Source organism: Gopherus evgoodei, chromosome 2 (genome assembly GCF_007399415.2).
Source record: "Gopherus evgoodei ecotype Sinaloan lineage chromosome 2, rGopEvg1_v1.p, whole genome shotgun sequence".
NCBI classification, from domain to species: Eukaryota; Metazoa; Chordata; order Testudines; family Testudinidae; genus Gopherus; species Gopherus evgoodei.
In genome coordinates, this window is record NC_044323.1 from 153,153,324 (window position 1) to 153,181,126 (window position 27,803).

The 27,803-nt window shown below is 47.3% G+C and overlaps 1 protein-coding gene across 4 annotated transcripts in view; it reads left to right on the plus strand.

The window, feature by feature from the left end:
- Positions 1-2,022: 2,022 nt before the first annotated feature.
- Positions 2,023-27,803, plus strand: part of RASSF2 (Ras association domain family member 2) — a 48,438-nt gene continuing 22,657 nt past the window's right edge. The window contains exons 1-5 of one of the 4 annotated variants that reach the window (XM_030552004.1): positions 2,023-2,042; positions 14,548-14,638; positions 17,510-17,585; positions 18,732-18,883; positions 23,626-23,714. In XM_030552004.1, the coding sequence (XP_030407864.1) occupies positions 14,580-14,638; positions 17,510-17,585; positions 18,732-18,883; positions 23,626-23,714 (376 nt within the window). In that variant the 5' untranslated portion in view covers positions 2,023-2,042; positions 14,548-14,579. Of the gene's footprint in view, positions 2,043-2,088; positions 2,250-10,439; positions 10,460-13,751; positions 13,792-14,547; positions 14,639-17,509; positions 17,586-18,731; positions 18,884-23,625; positions 23,715-27,803 lie in introns of those variants that run through there. The other 3 variants (XM_030552002.1, XM_030552005.1, XM_030552003.1) reach the window with 3 other exon arrangements.

The following is a 27,803-nucleotide window of genomic DNA, read 5'->3' on the forward strand; positions in this document are numbered from 1 at the left end:
AAGCCTTTTGTTTCTTAATACCTGATTGATTTTTCCTTGTTTTTAGATCCAAGGGGATTGGATCTGGACTCACCAGGGATTGGCGGGGGAAAAGGAGGAGGGATGGTTAATTTCCCCTTGTTTTAAGATCCAAGAGGTTTGGATCTGTGTTCACCAGGGAATTGGTGAAGTCCCTCAAGGCAACCCAGGAAGGGGAAAGTTTTGGGGGGACAGGGAATTCTCCAGACACTAACTTCTGGATGGTGGCAGTGTTACCAGAGCTAAGCTAGTAATTAAGCTTAGAAGTGTCCATGCAGGTCCCCACATCTGTACCCTAAAGTTCAGAGTGAGGGAAGAACCTTGACGTACCCCCTGGAAGACCTCTGTGTAGCCCAGGGGAACACATACCTCTGGTTGAGAGCCACTGACCTAGAGAAATGCTCAAGCTAGCTGTAAGGACTTTAAGGATGGAGAATAGATGTCCCTTGGCAATCTGATCCAATGGTTAATTACCCACACTATTCAAATATTCCACTTTATTACCAGTTTGAAAACGCTTCAGTTTCTAATTTATGGAGCTTGGATCTGCCTATGCCTTCGACATGGATTAAGACTCTTGCTTGCTCATTCCAATGATGAGTCAAACACCAGATGGCAATGACTCCTGGTCTCTACAGACCTGTGCCGTGTTTGATCTGAGGTGACAACTAGGGTGACCAGATGTCCCAATTATATAGGGACAGTCCCAATTTTGGGATATTTTTCTTATATAGGCACCTATTGCCCCCTCAACCCCCATCCCGATTTTTCACATCTGCTGTCTGGTCACCCTAGTGACAACTGTGAGATGCAGGCATGAAAACCCCCAGCGTGGGGAGATCCTTTGGCCCAGACCCTCAAACCTAGCCAGACCCTTCAGGCCCAGGGCCTTTGTGACTCTCCACCAATGATTTTCACACAAGTTTTCTCTCCTTCCCATCACAGCTCTTCTCCCATACAGAATGGGAAGAGACTGTCTAGGAAGGAGTATGGCAGAAAGAGATCTAGGGGTCATAGTGGACCACAAGCTTAATATGAGTCAACAGTGTGATACTGTTGCAAAAAAAGCAAACGTGATTCTGGGATGCATTAACAGGTGTGTTGTAAACAAGACACGAGAAGTCATTCTTCCGCTTTACTCTGCACTGGTTAGGCCTCAACTGGAGTATTGTGTCCAGTTCTAGGCACCGCATTTCAAGAAAGATGTGGAGAAATTGGAGAGGGTCAAGAGAAGAGCAACAAGAATGATTAAAGGTCTTGAGAACATGACCTATGAAGGAAGGCTGAAGGAATTGGGTTTGTTTAGTTTGGAAAAGAGAAGACTGAGAGGGGACATGATAGCAGTTTTCATATATTTAAAAGGGTGTCATCAGGAGGAGGGAGAAAACTTGTTCACCTTAGCCTCTAACGATAGAACAAGAAGCAATGGGCTTAAACTGCAGCAAGGGAGATTTAGGTTGGACATTAGGAAAAAATTCCTAACCGTCAGGGTAGTTAAACACTGGAATAGATTGGCTAGGGAAGTTGTGGAATCTCCATCTCTGGAGATATTTAAGAGTAGGTTAGATAAATGTCTATCAGGGATGGTCTAGACAGTATTTGGTCCTGCCATGAGGGCAGGGGACTGGACTCGATGACCTCTCGAGATCCCTTCCAGTCCTAGAGTCTATGAGTCTGAGTCTCCCACCTCATCCCCAAATGATGTTAGTGCTGCCAGTACCCCTCCAAACTCCCTGCCCCTGTGCACTGGGCTTTCCGGGACACCCCCGTCCCAGCTCTAGTCCCTTTGGCCTCCCGATGTTTGCAATCCCAGCCTGGGAGAGGCTCTCCAAGCCAGCCAGCCACTCTCCTCCTCCTCCATCCGAGGCTGATGACACTCCAAACTCTGGCAGCTGCTGAAGCCACTAACCAGCAGCGCATTGTCGGGGCGGGCCTCAACGCTCCTCCTCCCTTCTCCCCACCGAGCAGGGGGGCTGGAGACACCAATGAGGCCGCGGAATTGCGCAGCCCAGCCGCGGCTATTGGTGCGGGGGGCTCCTATCAGCCGAGGGGGCGTAGGGAGACGGGGGGGGGGAGGTCGAGAGAGACAGGCTGGTGTCTGCAGCAGCTGCGCTGCCCTGCCTGGGGGAGGCTGATGGAAGTGCGGGGAGGGCGCCCGGAGAGGGCACCGAGCCGGAGCAGCGGGGCGGCTCCCCGGCGGGGCGGTTGCTGATTGCCCGGTTCAGCGCACGGTAAGCGGCGGCCGCTCGCTCTGCAGCCCTGCTGGGGGGCGCCCGGGTGGGGTGCACGGGTTTGGGGCGGGGGAGTTGGGTAACAAAGGCGGGCCCTTGTCAGGGGAGCCCGGCCCCGGTCCCTGCTTATGGGCCGCAGCCTGAAAAGTTTAGCAGCCGCTTGCAAGGCTGCTCCCACGTCGCAAGAGGCAGCCTAGAGCGGCCGGGGGGCTGCTCAAGGCGGATCTCCCTGCGGGAGCGATCGGGGTGCATGTGGCGGGGTGTCCTGGAGCCGCGTGCCCGCTGCAGAGCCGTACAGTCCTGGGGCAGTGGCTAGAGCAGCCGGCTGGGAGCCAGGATGCCTGGGTTCTGTCCCTGGCTCCGGGGGCGGGCAGGGAGGGAGGGGGTCTAGGGATTACAGGAGCAGGCTGGAAGCAAGAGGTCTGGGGTTCTCGTCCCAGCTCAGGGAACAGGTGGGGTCCAGGACTCAGGACAAGGAGTGGAGATGCCTGGGGAGTTTTCTCCAGCTTTGCCACTTAGTATCCGCTCTGGAGTAAATTGCATCGGCTCAGTGTCCTCCCTAGCTATCGGCATGGGTGGTTGGGTAACTTCCCTCAGAGCCTGCTTTTATTTGCACAGGCTCCCAATTCCATTGGGACTCTGCCCTGGGCAGGCCAGGGTGGGGAGAAGGATGCTGAAAGAGGAAGAAACTGGTTCCTGAATTTCAAGCGTCTTGTTTTCAGTAGGCATCTAACAAAGTTCACAAAGCTGTTCAGCATATCAAACTTTCTGTTCTAAATCCTGATTTATGGGGAGGTCAGTATGCAGGGAGAGGAGTTGGAAGGATATTAGATAAGGAGCTATTTAGTGGGTGTGCGTATATTGAACTTTTCAATTATACTGTCAAGTATCAGGGGTAGCCATGTTAGTCTGGATCTGTAAAAGCAGCAAAGAATCCTGTGGCACCTTATAGACTAACAGACGTTTTGGAGCATGAGCTTTCCAAAAGCTCATGCTCCAAAACGTCTGTCAGTCTATAAGGTGCCACAGGATTCTTTGCTGCTTTTACAATTATACTGTGTAAGTTTCCCTGTAGGAGGAAGAGAGGGAAGGGCTTATGGGTTTTCACTGATGTGCTCTTCCATCCCAGCCCAGTATGAATTCCAGCTGTTCCTTGGGCAAACATTGCTAGGCTGTCCCTCTGAAAATAATAAAACCTCTACAACTGCAATCTTTGAAAGAGGGAGACAGCAGCAGTTCAGAAACTTTTTGTAAAACTATGGAGGGATCTTTATTGGCCCAAATGCTGTGTTTATGTGACACCTGTTCCAGTCAAGAGCCCCCTGAGCCTTGTGAACCTCCACATCTCCCCCTCTGCCCATAAATAAATTTTTGCAAGTTTGAAACTTGTGTGGGTAAGCAAGACTCATGTGCCTTAACAAAATAAGTGTGAATAAGCACACAAACTGTAAAATGTCATTAATTTAATAATTCAGAGCTCTTTTTAACATCAGAAGGAGCCATTATGATCATTCAAAGCTCTTGGTTTTGTAACGGACTCCTTAAATGTATTTGTGACTGAGTAATGATAACATGGCTCAGAATAATGACCTGTATAGTGAGATTGTTCATGATGAACCTGCTCAAGTGCTATGGGGATGATTTCACCAGGTCATTGGCACCACTTGAAGATATGAGAGATGCACAGGCCTCATGCTGACCCCTTGGACAGGGTCAACTTTCACCCACATCGACCTGCGCGTGAGCTGGTTTTAGTGCTCATGAAAGATGCCATGTGGGCTGGAGTCCTGTGTTGATTTCCAGAGCAGCTGCTGCCTGGGGATAAGAATTCCACTATGCCCCCTCCCCATTGTTTATCCCTGCTGGCTGGGTGACATCTTCGTGAGGGGTAAAAGGATAGTTCAGTCTGTAGTCCTGGACCTCTGCTGAGATCTCTTATGTGGATGTAGCCCAAGAGAGGGGGCTGGACTCAAACCCACCAGCTCATTTCCTGTAGGCCACAAAGAGCCATTTGATGGCAACTATTTCTAGTCGGGCTGGGTTTGAACCAGTGACCTAGGGGTGAAGAGTTCAATAAACCCCATTGCTCTGACCCGTTCCACTTAATTTCCCTGTGTCTCATGCCGAGGCCTTCCTACCCTTTGCCTCTGACTTCTGCCTGGCTTCTCTCCATTTCCGCTGAGCAGGACCCTTCCAGGCAATATCCACTTGGGCCTAGGCAGGGTTTTTCAGTGCACAGCTTCATAACAGGTGGGCATGCTTTTCTTTTCCAGCCATGTTGCAGGGCACAGTGCCCAGCTTCCAGTAGGATGTGGCTTTAGCCTTCTCCTGCTACATTGGATTCTGGGCTCCCGTTATAGGAATTGCTCTGTGGACTTGGATCAGCAGAGCTTACAACAGCCGGGCTAGAGATACCGCCATTGCCTAGGGCAGCAGTTCTCAAACTGTGGGTTGGGATCCCAAAGTGGATCCCCCAGGATTTGGCTCCTGGCCCCAGCAAGTCTAAGCCAGCCCTGTGACCCCATTAAAGTGGGGTTGCGACCCACTGGCTGGGTCCGAAGCCTGAGGGCTTCAGCCTTGGGCAGTGTGGCTCAGATTACAGCCCCCCCCCGAGGGGGCTGGGGGGCTTTGGCTTTGACACCCCCCACCCAACACCCCAGGGTGGCAGGGCTCGAGTGGGCTCAGGCGGGCTCATGCTTCGGTACCCACTCCTGGGGTCATGTAGCAGTTTTTGTTGTCAGAAGGGGGTTGCAGTGTGATGGAGTTTGAGAACCCCTGCACTAGGGCTTGTGAGAATTGCTGAAGCGAGCACTTGTTTGTGAGTAAAGCAGCCTTATTTGGGACAGGGATGGAGAGGGCTCCATGTGACCATTTATGGTGCATAGGCCTAAGACCATTTGGACAGATTGCCCTCACCGGGTTATGGGTCACAGGGTAGGGAGGGAGTTGATACTTGTCAAGGTGGACTCAAAGTGCAGAAATATCTGCTGAGTGGAGCGTGTGTGGGGATTCGCACTCGGGCAGCTTTTAGTGGTGGGGATGATGTTCTTCCACCCTAAGCTGCTATGCACATGTCTGTCAGGCACGCCTGGCCCTCTCCGAAGATCAGCATGATCTCCTCATAGCCTCTGTGTGCTTAGCTGGTGGGAACTGGTGCTGAATGTCCCAGCTTTGAGCCCCACTGATGACCCACAACAATGGCTCCTTTTTCACACCCAGACCCAACAGGTTTAGGAAGTCAGGCCAGGGCTTCCAATGGTGTTTTGACGCTCTTTCCTGATTCTTAATATCCTGCTTTCCGGCCTCAGGGTGGCCTCTGATGTTTCTGGCTGTCTGTGGACGCAGGAGCCTGACCTTGGGTCAGTTTCACTTGGTTTGTGTTTGGCGGGTTTTCTGCATAGTCATTCGGAGATAGGAACTTTCATTTTAAATAGAAGCTTAGATCTGCGCCTGGTTAGGTGCAAAGTGTCTGCCCCTACAATTGCTCTGATCCAGTTCTCAGTACCCATCAGTTGCCATAACTGCACTGGTGCTACACCCTAAGTGTAGATGAGCTTGTGCCAGGTTAGCAAACTACAGCAACAGGTCAGTTTACACCATTCCTGGCCACTAATGAGAGCTGTTCCTGCCACAAGGCCTCAGGTTGTCAGAAAAAACCCAGCTCTCAGGAGAAAGTTCTCTTCTCGCTGTTGCTCAAGGTTTCTGTCAAGGTCCGTGGTAACTCTCGGAAGCATCCCCTGCCATGACAGCCTTTCTTCTTTTCTTCTGTCACTGTTGCAATGGCTTAGGGTGACCTCCAGATGGGCAGGCTCAGCAAAAAGCTTACAGAGCAGCTTTGTTTGAGACTGGAGCACGTGTGTGTGGTGCTGCCCTCCCCGGGGCACCCCGGTACTGTGAGCGCGGAGGGTGTCGGAATGAATCCAAACGCTACTATCTGGGAGCATAGGCTGCCGGACGGTATTCTTTTCCACTGTTTGCCAGCACACAGGGATGAGTCAAGTGGCTGAGAAGGGACCCAACAGTCTGGATTTTGGTGAGGGTGGCTTTGCAGAGCAGATAGGTTTGTCAGGACCTGGACGAAATGGTCCGAAAAAGATATTTTTAGGGTAAATTGCATTGTGGTACAGTCAGCCCTGAAAGCGACTTTAGAAACAGATAATGTTGCATGGCAAACCTGCTACATCCTGATATTTCCAACCTTTTGTCTGTGCAGGAAGCATTGAGTTTTCAAATTGGTTCAGGAAACCTCATGTAATTTCAGGCTTCCATGTAGTCCCCTTCCACTAAAGCTTTGAAAGGACGTTGCAAAGAGTAAGGGATTTTTCTAGTATGCATGCGGGCCAAATAGTAACTAAATATGCTGCATTTTTAATGGTTGGGTAAATTGAGGCACGGTGCAGTTACCTGACTTTGCCCAAGGTCACGTACAGACCTGCTGGCACCGTTGATGACAGAATACTGGCAGCTGAAAATGGTAAAGTTCAAACTGGACAAAAGATTCATGTCTTTCACTGGGAGGGTTAGCCACTGGAACAGCTTAACAAGCAGTGTAACAAATGCTCTCTCTTGGACTCTTGAAGTTATGCTCTAGTTATACCTTGACTTACACAGTTGACTGCAGGAATTGCTGAGGGAAATTCTGCAGTCTGTGTGGTGTGAGAGGTCAGAGTAGATCATAATGGTCCTTTGAAGCTTTAAAATCTATTTATATATGAAACCCAGGAGTCCTGATTCTGTCCTGTGCACTAGCCACTACATCCTGCTCTGAACACAAATCTGTTGATCTCAGCCATCCCCTTGCCTAGATCAGAGGCATCTTGTTTAGCCAGCGTTTATGAAAATGAAAGAACTGTTGCAGGTAATGCAATTCTACCTATATGTATTGTTTGGTAGGGACAGCCTCCAAGATTCCTTGATCAGCTGGAGTTTTCTGTTAGCAGCGTCTGCTCAAAGCTTTAAGTATCAGATCTGACTCCCCTTTAATAACCCAAACTCATGGTGTCTCTTGCTGCACCAGTCTTCATTGGTTCCTGTGTCTCCTTTATCCCATCTACTCCTACACCATACAGGTTTTCTTTATACCTGCGAATAAGAACATGGCATGTGTAACAGCGTGAAAGTGACCCATACTTGTCATCTTTGTGCCTTTCAGTTGCTCTTTCAGAACGCTCCATGCTGCTCCGGGGCCATCTAGGTGGCCTGTCAAACTGTGTTAAAGGGAGATGAGCAGAAAGGCCATTTGACTTGATGATGCAGCAGCCGTAAAGTGGTGGAGCAAAGGCTTCGTGTAGGGTGCTGAGCATTCTTTCTGGCTATTGGGACTAAAGTCAGGTTTAACATCTGATACGTATGTGTAACCCTAGACTAGAGTGAAGCTCCTCATGTAGTAATTATATAGCATAAGGGGAGGGAGGCATTCTTAACATGGGCCTTTTGGTGCTACAATGATAGATGATGTTAATAAAATCATCCTTTAGCAGGCTTTGTTCTTCATTGGCAGAGGGATTGACTCCTTGACTTACTTGGTTTCTTCCTTAAGTTTCTGTGATCGTAAAATCTTGGTAAGATAGAAAATCATCTGATTCATTCCCCCCCCCCACCTCTCTCTCTCTCTGAGACCTATAGCTCTGTTCTTCATTGGCAGAACAGAGAATGAGAATAGAATTCTCTATTGCTCTTGTTTGAATTCCCCAAATGCCACTGTAGTTACTATGGGCTTGCGCCACAAAAGGACTTAAAATTCCCAAGTACCACTTCAATTCCTAGGCCACAGGGTGAGACAGTACTCCTGACCAGGTCTAAATAAGAGCCTTTTTGCTGCACTGCGTGAGAGTTGTTTTGTGCATTGACATGTCATACTTGTCAGGTATTGATCTTGTTTGTATTGAGCTGCTCAGGCCATCTCTCCATGGCAGAGAGAATGGTGGCCTGTAAAAGATCTCATGTTTGTATTGTGGGTACTGGAAGTACTGGGCCACTTCTGTGGGTGAGCTCTGTATTTATAATTTTTAAAAGGAGATCAAAATATTCTTACATATCAAGGAAAGTAAGTCTTGCCTTGGGCTTGGCAGTCTGACACTGACAACCTCACACCCCTTTCTAGAAACCTGCATGAGGAACCTTGAATCTGCACAGCAGACCCCCAAAAAGGGAAGAACGGGCAGCTTTTCGTCTTGCTTAGGAAATGGAGATGGTGACAGAGATGAGGGTGTTAGAGAAGGCTTAAGCAGCTTGTCACTTCAGATCTAGCAGCTGGTTGATAAACAGGAAGTTGGAGCTCAATCAAAAGCAAATCTTCCGTCTGAGAAACCGAAGGCACCCTGGCAAGGCAGCTGCACCAGCTCTAAGCTGTTTTTGCCAAGGGAGGGCTCTTCCCAGGCATCAAGATTTTTTAATCATAAGGCAGGCAGAAAACATAAGCGTAAGCCCATTTACCTTCTAGAAATTCATCCATAATGTAACTTTCAAGGGAAACCAGAGGTTTGGGCTCTCCCTCTCCCGGTGTAGATAAATGAACACCATGTGGCTCAGCTTAGAGACCTTGAAAACTAAGCACGTCTGCAATTAAGATCTCTGCAAACTTTTTTCAAGAACCATTTTTTGTGAGAGTGTCCTTGGCCTTAATTTCTCCTCCTTTACCTTGACTGCTGCACTCCACCCCAGGGACAGCTGCATTTTATTATTTCTGTTTTACGTATGGCTTCAAACCTTTTAAATTGCAACTACAGTAGTCACCTGGTGCTCCAGGCACCTACTGCCTAAATTAAAACTTGCAACATGAGCATAAATAAAGGACTATCCATAAATATATCCTCTGCCCCCTATTCTCCTTTACACAGACAGCCGTGTGTGTGTGTGTGTGTGTGTGTGAGAGAGAGAGAGAGAGAGAGAGAGAGGGTGTACAGCACGTCAGGAATGCTAATAAATCTGGGCACCACCGGACCAAGGTAGGTAGTTCCAAAACCAAAAGGTGCTGAAGCTGGGGGTGCTGTGCACCCCTTGGCTTAAAGTGGTTGCAAGGTTTACAGTTTGGTTCAAGGGCTCTCAGCACCCCCACTATACAAATTGTTCCAGCGCCCCTGCTCTAGTTTATGTTGAGGTTGCTCCAGCTTGAGAGCCTTTGCTGATTTCAGCAGTGGCCCTGTGTTTGAAGGGTGCTGTAGAAATTGCTGTGAGATCTCCTGGCACTTCTTGGCTTGGGCGTGCGGCTGCTAAGGAGCTTCAAGAATGCTCTTCACATAGGCTTGGAAAGATTAGATTGTACTCGTAAATGTTGACATCACCGTGCACACACAATCCAACACACATTTTCATCGATTAATAATCGACATTTACAGATAAGCTGAGGAAAGAAAATGCTGCTTGAGAACTTAGCTGCATTTGATTTGAGGATATGTACTTTCTACATTTTGATGTGGTTTTGACTAGCTGTGTTTTAATGGTTATATAAAGCTTTAACTTTTTGACTCTGTGACTATTGTCATTCAATCTGTGAAAATTTACATCAATGCAAATTTTAAAAGCCGGAAACCCATAATTTTGCACAACTGTGAGAATTTAAATCGGGGGGAAAACCTTAAAAATAAATATTATGTGTCAAAATGATGATAACAACATAGAAATCGAATTCTGCCAAGCCTACCTATGGGTATATTAAGACAAGTAGACCGCTAAAGGGTGTAAATGGATAGAGGCAAATTCCCCGGCTGGTGCAAATTGTCATTGCGGCATTGGGTAGGAAAAACCTCTAAGTTCCCCAGTATTTTTATAAAGTACTGAGGGCCAACAGGCTTGTCATCTCCACAGAACAGAAATATCAGTCTGGTTGCATCTTTGCAGCTGTTTGTTGCAGCCAGTGCTTATCTGTGTAGCCTTTGGATAACTCTGATCCTGAGGAGAAGCCCTGAGGGCCATAATGCTGTGTGTGTTTTGAGGTGGCAAAGGAGTCTAAGAGCCTTAAAGAAAAACACACGCTGCCCATCTGTGTGTGACTCGGGTAACATTTTTACATGGGACAAGTAACTGTGCAACTTTTTCTTCCTCTGTGTGGTAATTACTTGGTAGTAACTTCCCCAACGGTTCCTAACTTTTGATGATATTTCAGAATACACTAGTCACCTAGCCTCGTGTTCCCTTAACGGACCCCTCTGAGGAAGGGAGATGGAGGGGTTGGTGTAAGGGCTTCTTGGTGGAGCTCTCTGTAGCAGAAGGTAATTATTCCAGTAGCCTCGAGGCCCCAACCTAGATTTGGGTCCTGTAGATTTAGGCTTTATATTGACTCTTAATAAGAGACAGTCCCTGTACCAAGGAGTGTGGGGTGTGACTTTTCAAAGGTGCCTAAGGGAGTTAGGTACCTAACTCTGTCAGATGTTTTAGAAAAAAATCTCCCCTTTAGAATATAAATAGAGCAAATGGAGAAAAGGTGGAAGAAAGTCAGTATTCTCGTTGTCTGAGGCCCAAGGAGGGGAAGCGACTTGCCCACGGTCACCCAAGAAATCTGGCGGAGATGGGAATTGAATCAAGATCCTGTCAGCACCAGGCCAGGGTCTTAATTACGTGAACACTGTCCATTCCTCTCAAAATAATCATAGAATATTAGGGTTGGAAGAGACCTCAGGAGGTCATCTAGTCAAGAGACTCCACCCTCAGGGAAGGTCAAATTGAGGTCCTACAAGGTGGCTGGAAGCTTTCCCAGGCAAGACATCTTGTTGAAAGGTTGATCTTCAGCCATACAGCTGCGAATCTTCATTGTATGTATGTGCTTCAGCATCAGTCTGTGCGTCTCGGATGCAGCCTTGTTGCCTCTTCTCAGCTCGCCTATCAGTCACCCATCCCTCCGTCCCCGCTGTCTTTGTAATTGCAATTGCTCTTGTCTGAGAGATGGATGGATCCTACCCCTCCCACACAGCAATGCCGTCTCTGCTCTGTTCCTCCCTTCTGAGCTCGCATAGAATAAGACATAATTTCCTCATTTACGGGTTTCAGAGGGATTTTTCGCACATCCTGGTTTCAGCTTGGCCTATGGACGCTCATCCATTCTGTTTGGATATCTATGCCGGCTGGCCGGCCCCAGTACTCATACCACCCTCTTGCTCGGTCTCGAATTTTTGCTCTTGCAAAGAGGGCACGAGGAGCTGGTCGCTGGTTCTCTATCCATGTTTCTGCTGAGCGGTCAGGGAGAAATGGGTGTATAAGTACATGGCAAGATCTGCCCTGTGAGTATGTTGTTTGTTTCTATAGCAGTAATTCTGTCCACTTAATATCTTACAGTTTCATATCACTCTTCATTCAGAGGTCACAGAAATTCTGGTGTGAATGTCAGTGTTATCCCTATTTTACTGATGGGGGCGGGGAGAGAGAGAAGGGAAAAATGGTCCAAGTCAGTGGTCATGCTGGGAATACGTCCCTTATCTCTGCAGAGGTCAATCTGTGGGCCTTGGTCTTCGGCGAGCTGGCTGGAAAGGAGGTTATTGAGAGAGATGTCCAGGCTCCTCACTGGTCAGCCTGATGGCCTCTGAGAATGTCTGTGAGTGAGGAAGAGCCTTGCTGCTTCTAGTAGAAACTGTTACGTGATCCGCAATGGGCAGGGAATTGGTCCACAAGAGAATCTCTCTGTTAGGATGCGGACTGCACTACGCACTACGACACTTTTCATCTGAGGTTCTCTTTACGAGCACTGAACTTCTCCACACTCGAATGAGGTAGAGAAGTGCTGTTCTTGACTTCTGCCACTGATAAATCAGGATTTTTCCCTTTGTAAGTCCATTGTTTCCCTCCTTGGAGGTGAATAACATTGAGATCAGTTGTGAAGTTAGTGAGTCAGATTACACAGGTACATTTCTGCCTTATCAGAATGGTTCCACATACATGCTCAGTCTAAAAAAGGGGGAGGAATTATACAAGACTCAGACCACAACATGGATACTAAAACATTGAGAGGCAGTGTTGTCTAGTGGACAGACCATTGGACTTGGAGTTAGGAGACTTGGTTCTGTTCCCAGCTTTGACACTGATCTTTTGTGTGACCTTGGGCAAGTTGCTGCTCTGTGCCTCAGTTTCCCCTCCCATCCTTTGTCTATCTAAATGGTGTGCCGGATCTGGTTTTAGTTCCTGTCTCGGCTATGGATTTCCTGGGTGACCTTCATTTCTCTGTATCTAAGTCTCCCCATCTGTAAACTGGAGACAATACTACTTTTCCCCAACTTTCAGACTGTACAAGTTCTTCAGGGCAGGCATGGTCTTTGCTACATGTGGGTACATGCGCTAACACAATGGAACCCCGATCACAGCTGTGACTTGTAGGGCTATGTCAGTACTACTATTACTAATTGTCCTGAGATCATAATGTAGCAGTCTAAACATGGTTCGTGTTTGCCTGACCAGTAACACACCTCTGGTCAATAGTAATGTTTGTTAGAGCCTCCAGTGAGAAAAGAGTATTTCCTTCTAATTTTTCTAAGTGAACATTGCCTGCCTCCCTCCAGTTCATTCACAGCCTAACCCAACTATTTCAGCCTTGCTGAGGTGGTTGTGAAACTCAGTAGCATAAGCTAGGAAATGAAAAGCCGAATCAGTCTTTCCGTTGTTAGTTGCGTTATTATTTTGCGTTTCTGTTCTCCTTTTTCAGGACAATGCCCCGTGTTAGCTGTAGCTTTGAATTTCCTGCCCTTTGTCGTCTTGTCTCATGCTTGCTGTTGCTGGGTTTTAATATCGGCTTTTGTGCTTGGGCCGCTGCTGGATTTAGAAGCATGGAGTTGGAATGTAACTGCAGTTTTAGTCAGGGTTGTGCCAGTGTGGGATGGGAGAGGGTATCCTAACTGCGACCCAGAAGAACTGAGAGCAGGTATTTCTGACCCAGTCATTGGCTTCCATGTGACTGCAGGCAAGTTAACTCATTGTACTTTCATTTCCTGTTCTGTAAAATATCCACTTCCTTGAGGGGTGAAGCGAACTAGCTTATTTGTGTGAGAGGCTTTGAGGTCCTGGAGCGACTTCCCTGTGCAGTAGTGCTGTGAAATACACTCCAGACCCTGCTACCACTGCGTGGATCTGCCATCGACTTCAGTGTGATAATGAGCTACAAGACCTTGTATCTTTAACTTAACACTTGGGGCCCTTCTTTTCAAGACAAAGAGAAGGGCTGAGCAATTTCCTTAGGAAATGAATAACAATAATACCTGGATCTCAGAGTGCTTCTCATCCGCAGAGTTAAAAGCACTTGGTCAATAATAGTATTGCCATTGTACAGCTGAGGAAAATACGTGTGTGTTGTGTATAAAGTGGTGGATATTTTTGGCATGAAATCTTCTCTTTAAAGTCTGGTCCTGAAATTTTTTGCTTCAGGATGGCCACCTTAAGGTCTGCTATAGTGTGGCCAGGGAGGTTGAAGTGTTCTCCTACAGGTTTTTGTATATTGCCATTCCTAATATCTGATTTGTGTCTGTTTATCCTTTTCCATAGCGACTGTCCAGTTTGGCCGATGTACATAGCAGAGGGGCATTGCTGGCATATGATGGCGTATATTACATTGGTGGACGTGCAGGTGAATGAACCGGTGATGGTGTGGCTGATCTGGTTAGGTCCTGTGATGGTGTCGCTGGTGTAGATATGTGGGCAGAGTTGGCATCTGGACCAGACTTCAAAGAGAAACTGCTGAGCTTCAGTTCATCTGCAAATTTGACACCATCAGCTCAGGATTAAACAAAGACTGTGAATGGCTTGCCAATTACAGAACCAGTTTCTCCTCCCTTGGTTTTCACACCTCAACGGCTAGAACAGGGCCTCATCCTCCCTGATTGAACTAACCTCGTTATCTCTAGCTTGCCTGCATATATATACCTGCCCCTGGAAACTTCCACTACATGCATCTGACAAAGTGGGTATTCACCCGCGAAAGCTCATGCTCCAAAACATCTGTTAGTCTATAAGGTGCCACAGGACTCTTTGCTGCTTTTACAGATCCAGACTAACATGGCTACCCCTCTGATAATAGAAATACAAAGTATTCTATTAATTGTGTCTCCCTGGGTCGGCTTACTGTGGTGCACTTGCAGTGATTCTCTTTACTTTCCCCTCACCTGACTTTTCAGATTTCCGCTTTTAGGTCCATCATTTGAATTGGAACTTTCTATTTTGCTGTCTGATGTGGCTGACAGATGGATTCAAAGCTCTAAAGTCAGTGGAAAAACTCCCGCTGAGTTGACTGGCTTTGGATCTGGCCCAATCTGCACATATTAACATGGAAATGATGCAGTGATTAATGCAAATTTCTTTTGTATCTTTTCCCTCCACAATTCAGATCTCTGCTCCTAATGAAAGAAGATTGTGAGGATGGATTACTGCAGTCAGTCATCACTAGTCCCCTGTGGAAAAGACAAATACATTTCAAAGTAAGATTGCAACCAGAGCTTAACGCAGAAATATTTTTGGTATTATGATTTATTTATGAAAGGCCCTGGTGACTAGTGGAGGAGGGGCAGATGCAGACACACACAAAACTTAAAGCTGTGGATAGAAGTGGAAGGGGAGGTGATCTCTCTAGCAATTGATGATGCAAAGCATGGAAAAATCCACAGAGAAGTCTTGGGGGGAGGGGAGGTTGGACTAGATGACCTCCTGAGGTCCCTTCCAACCCTGATAGTCTGTGATTCTAATTCCCCATCTTTGCAGAGTTAGACACCTCCTAATTGGAAGTGCTGTGCAAATGCTATGTGTCTGTCCTATGGTATTTTAATAGAAATGTTACCTAGGTGACAGGTAATAGTCCAGCAACTGGGCAATTTGTGAGATGCCTGGTTGGATGGATCAGACGTTTAGTGACCTTTGCATGGGAACAAGTTATTCCCATGCTGAAAAAAACAAAGCGCCTCTAGAGGTCAGGAAAATACTGCACCTGCCACACTCCGGGCCAAACTGACCAATGGAGTAGTGCCAAGCAGGCAAAGCTACCCGGAGGACCAGGCCGTAGGGCCCTGATTCTTAAACATATTTATGAAATCAATGGGATTTAGGTGCCTAAACAGCTTTGAGGATCTGGACCTGTGTACCTATGCTCTCTTTTCCCTCTCCTCCTCCCATTCAGTATCTACAACGGTGGTGCTGTTTAAACTGTAAGATGAGAGGGCTGGTGCAGTGAATAGACTTCAGAAATGTGTTGTGATGGGGGCTGTGTTTTTATTTTGACAATAAATGTGGTACAGAGGCAAGTGACTGCGTGTTCCCTAAGCTGCTTGTCTTGCAGCCTTGAAGTCTGCTTCATCAAGGTCGGTCTGTCTGAGTTTTTTGTTGCAGTGGGTTTTTTGATCATTGGAAGAAGGGCCCCTGGCAAAGCCCAGACAGCATTCCTCAGGGCAGCGTTGGCTGTCAGGACACAGTAGTTGTGGCTGCACACTCCTTACTCTTGACCGGGAGATGCAATAAACAAGCATTGATGGCCCCCATATTTGGGGCATGTTCTGCACTTTATTCATTGCCCATCTGTAGGGCCGATATGTTGATGCACCCTGCAGATTGTTTTTTGAAGGGCTTATGGAAACAAAATGGGAAGTGATCACTGGACCTCTAGGAAGAGGTTCTGGTTCTCTGAGTGTCAGTTTTTCCACATTTCCAAATGTGCAGCTGGAAGCACAGAGTGGCACAGTGTACTACTTGACCCATGGTCTCCTAGCGGTCTGAGAATTGAAACAAGGTGCTCTGAATTTCAGAGCCCTAATTTAGCGGCTGGAGCCCCCCTGCATTGGGGACTTGCTCCCCAAACATATCTAGCAAGTGCCTTAGAGTATTCAGGAATCTTCCTCACCCCCAATTTCCACTTGCTTCTCTAATTTGTTACTCTTGTTAATTAAGGAGTGGATCCTGCACTTGGTAAAGGGGCTAGGCCTTATTGATCACATAGAGAGCACTCATGGTAGTAAATCCCAGGGATTCCTCCAAGCATCTGGCTGTCGAAGGGCCCGTAAGTTACTGCAAGGGAGGGAGACACTTGGACACACCATACATGCAGAGACACCTACGTGTTCCAGGGAGGAAGGATGGTCCTGTGGTTAAGATCAGGACTCGGAAGTTCTGCACTTTATTCTTGGCTTTATCGAAGACTGTCTGTCTTGGTCAAATGAATTAATTGCTCAGGGCTGCACTTTGCCTTCTGTGTGGATAATACTCCCTGTCCCAGTCGTGTCTGTTTAGAGCACAGACGGTCTCTGAGTGAGAGAGAATCTAGGTGCTAGTATAATGGTCACCAGCTCCAGATTCCAGGTTACTGCTCAGTAACTGCCTGGGAAGAATCCCTACTGGAAAGCATGGGCCACCTGGCATTCGTTGATAACAAGGACTGTGCTCTGTTAAGGTCCATCAAGGCAGGCTGAGGTAAGGGGGAGGAGAAGGAAAGGAGGTGTATGTGTACAGGGGTGAGGGTGGGGAGTCCTGTGTATGACAGCCTGTCCTCGCTGCCAGCCCCATATCCGGAGTAGTAGGAGTTACACAGAGGCCTCATGCACCCCTAGGGAGCAGTGAGTTCCCCTCTTGAGATGGCAGCTGTTGTGCGCCACGTCACAAAGGTTGGGAAGAGGGTCTCTGTTTCCACCTCGGCATGTTTGTGCTTTTCCCCAACACGCCCCTTTTCTGTGCAGTGTGAGTGGAAGCCGAGGCAGGGAACGACCAAGGTCTGATCTCATAGCCCTCAGTTATTGAATGCAGGCTCTGGATATGGCTGGATTAAGCCATCAGTGCTACGGACCCACACCGAGGGCCTCGTCTCCCACAGTCAGGAGATCCCATGAGAATCTCCGCTTTCATATCTAAGAGAAGATGTGTTTCCATGCCCTGCCGTTGTAAAGAAAAGCTTGAAAGAGTAATGTGAGCATAACCACTGCAGTGACTCCTGCTGCAGCCTGCAGATGGTCTCCTGGGCAGATCCCAGGGCTGTAGAAGTGGGGTACCCTGAGCCTGGCCAAAGAGAAGTAGTGGTAAATCCCTCAGCGGGGCATTAGATGGCTCTGCCATGGGACGCATGCTCCTGCCATCCCATGTAGAGGCAGGGCTGCAGGGTCATGAGGCATTGTGCGTATGACTAGTTTGCCATAATCGAGCCCTGGCTCTGGAAAGTCATTCCTGACTCCATCAAACCTGCTTCAGGTCAGCCCCTTCAGGCGCTTTGATACCACAGGGCCCGGTGCAGCATAAGAATCCGAGTTTCTCAGGCTTTGGTTCTTTCCTCGTCTCCTTGTGACTTCTTGCCTGCATTAATGTTGTTTATCTTCCAGAAACGAATTGCTGTTGCACTTGAAGACCTACAACTTGTATTATGAAGGTCAGAATTTGCAGCTCCGGCACAGAGAGGTGAGAAATCAATGAGTAACTATCGAGCAGGCTGGTCTTGTGACTTAGATGGAGGACACTGCGTGGAAAAACGATACCGTCTGGGTCAATGCCCACCTTGGAGGTCAAAAAGTGACTGCTGGCAAAGCAAGCTGATGGCTGGTTATTATTGCAAGGGGAGCGCTACAGCTGTAGGGTCTTGAGTTCCTATTTTGTAGCTATTTTACAGAGGGAGATATAGAGATCCAATGGGCTCTCCCCTCTCCCACACGATCACCTTTTGGAATCAATGGGAATTTTGATACCAATTTAAATGGGAGTGGGATCCAGTCTCTTCCCGGGATTCAGAGGTTAAGGCTGGAATGGGAATACCATGATCCTCTAGACCAACTTTTTATCAGTAATATCATTGTTCCTTAATGATGCATGATTTAAGCCTGTTGCCCGTTGTGTGCTGTGGGATGCTTTTTGGAGTATCAAGTGCACTGCTCCTGAGAGAAGGTGGGCTTTTAGTTAGAGCAGAAGGCTGGGAGTCAGGACTCCTGGGTTCTTTTCCCAGCTCTGGGCGGGGAGCATAATCTAGGGTTAGAACAGGGGATTTCTTATCTACACTAGAAAGTAGTATCTCACTAACTATACTGGTGTTGTTAGAGACACAACTACATTTACTGTGTGCAGCCATATCTCCATAAAGGTGCTTTTTACCAGTATACTTATTTCCATATGGGAAAGGGACTAAGCTATACCAGTACAAAGCCTCTTTATACTGGTGTAACTGCCCCGTTCTAGGGCTTGTACCAGTATAACTACATTGGCTTAAAAAATTATGCCCCTAAGCAAAATATTTCTCCTAAAACTTAAGCATAGACCAGGTCTGGAGTCAGGACTCCTGGGTTCTGTTTCCAGCACTGCCCAATGGCATGATGTCACACAGTGAGTAAATCCACCACCACTAGGCTTTCCATTTCCCTGCTCATATCGTGGAGATGGAGATGATATGGCCTCTCTCTCACGTTGTGAGGCTTTGTTAGTGATGATCAAGTGTTTGGAGAGGTTGGGGGGCAGGATGGCAGGGCTGTGTGTTTAGATCTGCCTTGTCGAGGAGGAGAGGGCTCTGGCCAAGGTACCGCTCTGAGATGTTGACTTGTTTTTGTGTTTGCTGCCCAGGAGGAAGGCGAGTTCATTGTCGAGGGTTTGCTGAACATCTCCTGGGGCTTGCGCAGGCCCATCCGGCTGCAGATGCAGGATGACAACCAGCGGATCCGGCCTCCTCCTTCCTCCTCCTCTTGGCACTCTGGCTGCAACCTGGGCACACAGGGGTCAGTAGATGGTCCACTCTGCCTAGGGAGGAAGCTGTTGTTAAAACTCCCGAGCATGGATTCATTGACTTGGTAGAGACATCCATGGATGTCTGCTAGACCACACACATGCAACAGCAGGACCCAACATGCAGCTCCAGAAAGAGGTTGATGGGGTTTTCCTCTCTACTGAGGTTGAATTAGGGCTTATTGCCAGTGTCATCTGCAGCCACTGGGGGGGAGAGTGTTGAAATTCCTGACGTGAAGAATTGAGTGATGTGTGCGTTATTACTTGTATTGCAGTCGCGCCTAGAGGCCGCAACCAGGAGCACAGCCCCATTATGCTAGGTGTTGTACAAACACCTAGGAAGACATGCTCTGTCCTGAAGAGCTTACGTGCTAAATAGGGTGGAGGGGAAACTGAGGCACAGGGCGATGAAATGACTTACTCAAGGTCACACAACGGGTCAGTGGTAGAGCTGGGAACAGACCCCAGGTTTCCCAAATCCTATTCTGGTGCCCTCTCCACTAGACCACACTGCCACACTATTGGTTGCCTTCATATTACAACTGTGCGCTAAGCTCTTCCCATCTGAGCTGGTCAGCGCTACGGTGATGGTTTGTACAGCCCTATGTGGGGAGATTGGGGAACTTCTGTAGCCCTGCTGCTGCAGAGGAGAATCTGGCTAGTTGGCTCATTGCGGAATAGACTAGCGCTGCTGGTGTAGGCAGTTGTTGGTGCTCAAAGCCTCAGTACATCTAAGGTGAGCTTTTCACATCTCCTGTCATCTTACCCGAGAGGCTTTCTTTTGCCTCGCCTGATAAAGCTGCTTTCTGCAGCCACTAAGTCCTTACTCCTGTGATGGGCAGGTCCGGCTGAGGGCTCTACCATTTGAGTCTGCTTATTTTAGAGAACCAGTTGGATCATGGGAACTGAGACACCTGGGGCTTTCTTTCCCCGCTGTACCACTGACTTAGGTGACTTGTTCAACATCACAGAATTCCTGCGTGCTTCAATTTCCTATCTCTGAACTGGGAATCTCTCGTAAAGCTACTGGAGATCTGTGGATGGAAACAATCTCCTATACAATTGCTGGTTGGTGGTATTAATTCTTCGTTGCCAGCTGGCAAACAAACATGAGAGACAGCCTGGTGAATTCCCATCTTGCAGTGCTGCTTTATGTGTGAGCATCATCAGGAAGGCAGTGAAAAGCAACCCAATCTACATCAGAAGCTAAACTTGCTTAGGTTTGCTGTAGAGTGAACTTTTCCCTGGTTTTATTTAGAGTCAGTATATTTCACTTATTCGGTATTTTAACATATCCCGTAGGAGGCATTCTAACTTCTTGATTTGCCAATAGAATTATTTTCCTTGCTTGGCTCTTGCAACTTCCCTACAAAGAGTATGTAACTTTAATCAGCTTTCTTCTCTCTGGCCCAGCTAGGGTGTGCCTTATGTTCTCACCATCAGATCTGGCTGTTGGCTCAGTTTCCATGCAGATTGGATAGTTCAGCTCTCTGGCTAACCCAAAAACTACACCTTCCAGAGTAAATAAAGTCAAAAAGGGGGAAAAAATAGGAGTCACTGGGCAACATCACTCGTGTTTACCTTGAAGGGCTAACGCAAGTTAAAACTACAACTGCCTTGTCCACATTTTGTTTTGTTTAAATCACATGTTAAGATTTAAGCTTTTTTTCCCTAGTGAAGATGGGACCTTGTGTTTTGCACCTTGCGTTAACTGATTGTCTCATGTTAATTGACACTTGACATATTTGTAAAGACTAGTTTGGACATTTTTCTATGGGTATGCTTGTAGCAAATATTTGGACTTTTACCCTAGACTAATCCTTCTTCACGCAAGGTACAAAAGTCTGGTGAAGACAAGGCAACAAAGAGCTGTCTCTGCTATGACAGAGACCCAAATGAAGCTCCTTGCAGGATTGAATAACAGCGCTTCCTTTAGCATAGCCAAATGCAAAATTATACACCAAGGAACGCAGGCCAGACCTACAGAACGGTGGACTATATCCTGGAAAGCAGCGATTCTGAGGGAGAGTTAGGGGTCATACAGACAATACATGTCATTGAGGAGACAGACTGGAATACTGCATCCTGTTCTGCTGTCAGCGTTCTGCAAAGGACACCAAAACAATTACAGAGGGTGCAGAAAAGGAGCCACAACAATGATTTGAGGGCTGGAGAAGATCTCACAGTGAGAGACTTTAAGAGCTCGGTCTGATTAGCTTACCAGACTGAGCAGTGACTTGATACAGAGTAGAAAACACAGGGAGAAAACAGCCAGTATTAAAGGGCTCCTTCATTTAGTGGAGAAAGGCAGAACAAGAATGGTTGCAAGCTAAAACGAGACCCATTCAAATTGGGAATAAGGCACCATTTTAAAGTTTTATATTTATTTATTTTTAAACCAACTATGCAGAGAAAAGGTAGATTCCTGTCTTTGTCTTTAACTCAAGGCTCCTTGTTGTTCTGGAAGATATGCTTTAGCCAAACACACGTTATGGGGTAACAACTGGGTGAAATATTAGGGGCTGTGATATACAGGAGATGAGACTAGATTATCTGATAGTCCCTTCTGGCCTTAAACTCTATGAGAATATCTATAAATGTGACCGGGAGTGAGGGGTGGGAAAGTTAACTTTGCCTCCATCTAGGTGGTTTAGAATGTCTCAGAAAGGAAATGAGTGCTAATGAGCCTCTTGGGGGAAGAAAAAGGAATCTAGTCTCCTAGCCCCTACTGTGAAATAAACCAGTATTATCACTGTTTTACATCTTGGTAAACTGAGGCACGCGGAGATTATTCTGTCAGGCTGTGGCAGAGCTGGGAGAAGTCCCAGTTCACTGTCTTGAACTGTAAATCTCATCGGTCCTGTCTCCCTCTCCTCCTTTGCTGTCGTTACGATTTTTCCGTCATTTCATTGTTGAGTGAAACCTCCTTATGTCTCGTCTTGCATCATGCGACCGTTGGAATCATTGTATTGCTGCCTGTCTTACTTCACGGTACTTTCTTCGCATCATTCTGGTATGACCACATTGTTTTTTATGGTGTGTGTGTGTAGGAGGGGAACCACTGTGGGTGTCGTACAAACGTATTCCATGGGATCGATCGCTGAGAGAAAATTATCCTATATTTTGAAACATTTGATATAACCCAGTATTTTTTACGAGATCCTCTCTTCAGCAGTGAAGCCCAACAAAGCTTACTGTTCAAAACATCCAACTTAAGTAAAGCTGGCTGGGGGTCGGGGGGAATAAAAGGGGAGGGGAATTTGGGGGAAACTTCATCCTTTTTTTTTTTTTTCCCCTATAAAAATCAGTTTAGATGAAAACCATAGCTGGAAAATCTACATCCAGAACATTTCCACTGGCTGAGTAGTTTGATATTAATAGCTGAGATGGGGACACAGTTTTAGGGCATTAATCCTGCGCAACGCATTGTTTTTTGCTTTGCTATGTTATCAAAAGGCATCGTTACAGCTCCTTTAAATCTCCCGAAATGTGGCCAATCTCCTTTAGAAAACCACCTGATCTTTCCAACTGCGTAAAATCCTTACTGATTTGCTGATATTACAGCTAATGAATTGGACTTGTCAAATGATCAACTTTTGATTGAACTAATAGATTGACTTTTCATTGACTGTCTTACCATGACCAGTGCATTCCATTTGTGTGTGTGTTAAGATGTGGGGCGCATTGAAAAACAATACTTAAAATCATCATGTAGGCACTGAATTCCATGGCACTTGGACACACTGTTATGTTTTTTGCCATAGCATCTAGAGACCCAACCAGTCTACTCTGGGTACTGTATGGTCTCACAGTACAACAGTCCCTGCCCCAAAGAGCTTACAATTTTAATACAGAAGAAATGGGCTGGGGAACAGAGAGAAGCGAGCTGTCTCATGTCATCCAGCAGGTTAGAGCCAGGAATAGAACCCAGTTTCCTGACATCTAGCCCTGAATACGATCTCCTGGACCCGTTACCTCTGCATAGTTATTGAGAGCAGAATGTGACTTGGTGCAAGTGCCAGCTACTAAGAGGACTGAAGTCATGCGGTGGCATTGCACGTCACTGCAGAGGGGTGTACATCACCAGCAGTGTTTTAGCCAAGTTAAATCTGAGGGTCACTTCAACATTCTCCCCAGTTATTAGACTTTGTGGGACTAAAAGCCTAAAATCTCTCCCTGCTGTAGTGTGCAGAAGTAAATAGCATATTGAAAACTAGGGTGGCAGAAATTCTCTGCTACATCCAACAACGGACACTGTCTTTGAATTGCGTTACAGACTAATGGGAGTTGAAGTGAAAACTAGCAAGCTTTTGCCTTGTCAAATAGGGAGCCCACTCTTGCCTGTGATCCAAAATTTCAGTCCCAACCTTCTTGGCTTCCAGTGTGTACGTGTGCACGAGTGTATGTACCTCAGTCCAGTATAAAACTGGAAAGTATCCAGGGATGAAATTCACCCGTGTGGAGGGCAAGCAAAAGTGGGCTGGCCCTTTTGCACAAGGGGTGAATTTCCACCTCGCTTGTATTTGTGTAGGGTTATCTGGCCTGGCTACGTACTCTGAGATACGAACCTTACTTGAACTTTAAAAAACAAAACAAAACAAAAGAACCCACTATCACACCCCCATTAAATGAGACACCCACATCTGACAGTCCATTATGTGTGAGAAAGTGAGTTCGGTGCATTGGCTGGTGACTTTGATCCTGTATTGTAACAGTATGTCTGTCTCTTCATTAGGTCTGCAGTGAAGCCAAGTATCATACCCGATATTCAGATTACAGATGTTGACATCCCCACGGATGCTGATGACTCCGGGAGTGGAACAGGTGAGACCAGGATAGTGGATTTGCTAACTAATCTGTTATATTTCAGTAGGTTGTTCCAGTATAAACCAAAGGGGTGATGCCCCATGCCTAAAACTTTTTTGCTTTCTTTTATTCCAATCTCTTTGATTCAGTGGAATCACTCTGCCAGAAATTATTCTTGCATGTGTCTTGCATGAAATGGTTTATCTATCTATATTATAGGTAGCGATGCTTTTAGTTATGGTCGCCCAAGAGTTTCCACCACGTTTAAATGGTGTACAGTAATTAAGACCAAGGGCCACACATGGAATAACAAGGATAAGAAGAAACAATCAATAGCTGCTTGTTCAGTGAGCACTGTCCATCCTATGCATTGAATGAGTCAGGGGTTCCACTGGTTTGTTTTTTTAACATGGCCTATTCCTGTATCTTCCTCGCCAACCACTCTGGCCTTATCGCGTTCAGATTCCCCGGGAAGGGAGTTGTTGCTATGTTAACCTGTTGAGTTCTTTAAGCCTAACCCAAAAATATCCACCACAGACATCTCAGGGAGCACGTTAGTGTGGGACCAGAGTGGCCTTTGCTGTTTGCCCAGAAGCTGTGAAGGTGTCATAGAAGCTACTCCAAAAGCCCAGCGTGAAACCCCAAAGGAAAGCAAGGATTGTTGAGTAACAATCTCCACTTGTCCCCTTGCTTCCCTTTCCTTTGGCAGTCCCCCCGCGCCCTTGGTGCCTGAGTTCCCCCCGCTTTCAAGAGGAAGAATAGGAGCCATTGTTTAGCAGCGTTACCATGGAGAAGTAAACATTTCTAAGAAGTTCCTCCCTCCCCGCCCCCACTGCTGCCCGTGCACACAGAGTTGAGTCTGAAGGGCCTTTCCTGTGTACAGAGCAGAGGGAGGTTTGTCTCTGCTCCAGGCATGCTTTAGTACAGTAACTCTTACCATGCTGGTGTTGTGCCTCCTGTTGCCTTGAGCTCTGATCCTGCCTGATCTTCCACTCTAAGCAGGGTTAGGTTGGGTTTTGCTTGGATGCCCAAATGCTGTAGGGAATGGGGTTGTTCTTCACTAGGTGGTTGTTTATATTCCAGTTGGGATGAGAAGATGGGGAACTAGTCCCTGCTTTGAATAGAGACAAAAGGAAAGGATCTGACTGGCCAAGGTCTCTGTGGCAGAGCTGGGAATAGAATCCAGGTCTCCTTTCTCTGGATCCTATACCCTATTCCTGGAACCAAACTACCCCCTGATGCTCCTTTTTGTGTCTTGGTGCTGAATGGGTGCCCCAATATGGTGTTAACAGGTGAGGTGCTGCCAAAACTGCCCTCTTGGGACAGAAAAACAGAAAACCAGATCATTTGGGATCAGTGAAGAGACCCATGGCCTGTCTTCCAAGGGTGTGGATGGAGAAGTCCTGGGACAAGGCAATCTGTAATCACAGTTTGCCTGTCTGGATCTCACTGCAGTTCTGGTTGGCTGGCTGGCTGATGAGTTTCCCCTCCTTGACTGCCGTGCAGTGTCCCAAGACACTGTTAAGACCCACCATGTTGCTCTCTGGAGATGGCTGCTTTTCAGCAGTAGATGAGACTCTTCCTGTATAGTCATGGCAATGTGCTTTGGGATCTGTTGGGAGGGGAAGTGCTATCTAAATGTTAATTCTCTAAAAGGCTAATGCACAGTTGGGAATCTTCTCTATTGTGGGTAAGTAGCTCTCAGTGCATTTAATGATGTCTTGGGACTCATTCTAAGGCCTTCTTTACTGGGGCAATCTGACTATATCAGAGGAAGCTGCATGTGGGTCTGTAAAAACAGGAAGTCTACATCCTTTCTGCGACGGCTCCCTTGTTAATGTAGCTTCGTTGCATTATGTTCTTTCTTGGGGACTGGCTGGTGGGGTAGAGAGATGAAATTGTAATCTGGGTTGGGCCTGAAAGAGCAGTTGCAACCCTATGTGGTTAATATCACGGCTTCTTATGGACGTGCCTTTTCTTGGTTTCAGTTTGTTTTCCCACCCTGCCCGTTAAGACACCTGGATGCTTTTCTGCTGGTATAGAAGTGGCGTCTGGCATTTGGGCATTGGGAGCCACATGATCCCTACTTAGCTACTCGCTCACTCTGTGGCCAAGTCGCTTGTCTGAGGCGCTGAGTGCATGTAGCTCCCATTAGCACTTGAGGTTGTAGGTGCTCAGAATCTCTGAAAGTAGGGCTCTGACTCTGTCTCCCTTAGCTTCCCTACGTGTCAAAGTGCCTGATACGTCCCTCCCTGGCAGCTGTGTTGAGGGCTGACTGCCTGGTATGTGTGAGGCACTTGGAACATAGCAATCGCCCATCTCAGGGTTGGCTATTATTACTTGTCTGAAGTACCTTGAGAGGTGTCTTCTATTAATAGCATGGCATTGCAAAAACGTTTATTGTGGTTGTCTAATATGCCCATAAAACTGCTACATAATGTACATCTAGGGCTCCTCATGAATGTTGGGTCACTGTTTCCTGTCTGTGTGGGGGATGGAATGAGCAAGAGATTCTGTTGGCATGGACGTGCTTTGAATTAAAAACAAAACAAAACGAAACAAAAAAACCACAAAGAACTAAGTCCTAGCTCAAGTGGTTCATTAAAAATGGATGAACTGCTATTTCATTATAATCTGGATATGGGCCAGTTTTCATTCAGAGATGTTAAGTATTGGCTTGCGTCTCCTGTTCTCATTTTAAAAAAATGTTAAAATGTGATAAGACGAATAAGATGCTTAACTTCATAAAAGTGAGGCTGTAGCCAAGTAGTTGCATGGATTTACACTGCAATTGTGAATTAATAGCCTCCATCAATAAATGAGAGAGACAGTGTGGGTTAATATATAATCCAGCAGCTAAGACTATATTGCACTAGATCTAGTTGGTTTCAGGCTAAAAAATGCAGAATTTAGCATCACTTTACACCAGCAGTGTGGGATCTTTTTTTCTATTAGGGGCGACTGACCCATGGAAAAAAATCAGTCGTGGGCCACACACAGCCCCATGAGGGAGGTGGGGGTTGTGGAGGCTCGGGGCTTCCCCTAGGCTCCATGCAGGGGATTAGGGCGTGGGAGGGGTGAGAGCTCTGGTGTGGGGTCTGGAGTGGGGCAGGGAATGAGGGGCTTGGGATGCAGGAGGGAGCTCTGGGTCAAGGCCAGGAGGTTTGGAGTGTGGGAGCAGGCTCAAAGCTGGAGAAGGAGGTGTGGGGTCTGGGAGGGAGTTCGGGTGTGGGAGGGGGCTTAGGGCTAGGACAGGGGGTTGGGGTGTAGGGTCTGGGAAGGAGTTAGGGTGCAGGAGGGGGTTCTGACCTGGGGCAGGGGGCTCGAGTTGCGGGCTCTGGCCAGGCAGTGCCTACCTCAGGCGGCTCCCCGATGGTGGCACAGTGGGGCTAAGGCAGGCTCCCTGCCTGTCCTGGCTCCACACTGCTCCAGAAGTGGCCGCCATGTCCGGCCCCTAGGCGGAGGGGCCAGGGTGCTCTGCGAAGCGTGCACTGCCTGCACCTGCAGGCCCCACCCCCAGAGCTCCCCTTGGCCACAGGTCCCAGCCAGTGGGAGCTGTGGTGCTGGCGCTGGGGGCAGGGGTAACACGTGGAGCTTCCCTGATCATCCCTGTGACATAACCTTATTCCCAGATTTGGACCTTAGCGTCCAAAATATGGGGGTTAGCATGAAAACCTCCAAGCTTAGTTACCAGCTTGGACCTGGTACTTGCTGCCACCACCCAAAAAATTAGAGTGTTTTGGGGCACTCTGGTCCCCCTGAAAAACCTTCCCTGGGGACCCCAAGACCCAAATCCCTTGAGTCTCACAAGAAAGGGAAATAATCCCTTTTCCCTTCCCCCCCTCCAGATGCTCCTGGAGAGATACACAGACACAAGCTCTGTGAATCCAAACAGAGTAACTTGCCCTCTCCGTTTCCAATCCTGGAAACAAAAAGTACTTTCCTATTTCCTCAGAGGGAATGCAAAATCAGGCTAGCCAATACAACCCACACACAGCTCTCCCCCCTGATTTCTTCCTCCCACCAATTCCCTGGTGAGTACAGACTCAATTTCCCTGAAGTAAAGAAAAACTCCAACAGGTCTTAAAAGAAAGCTTTATATAAAAA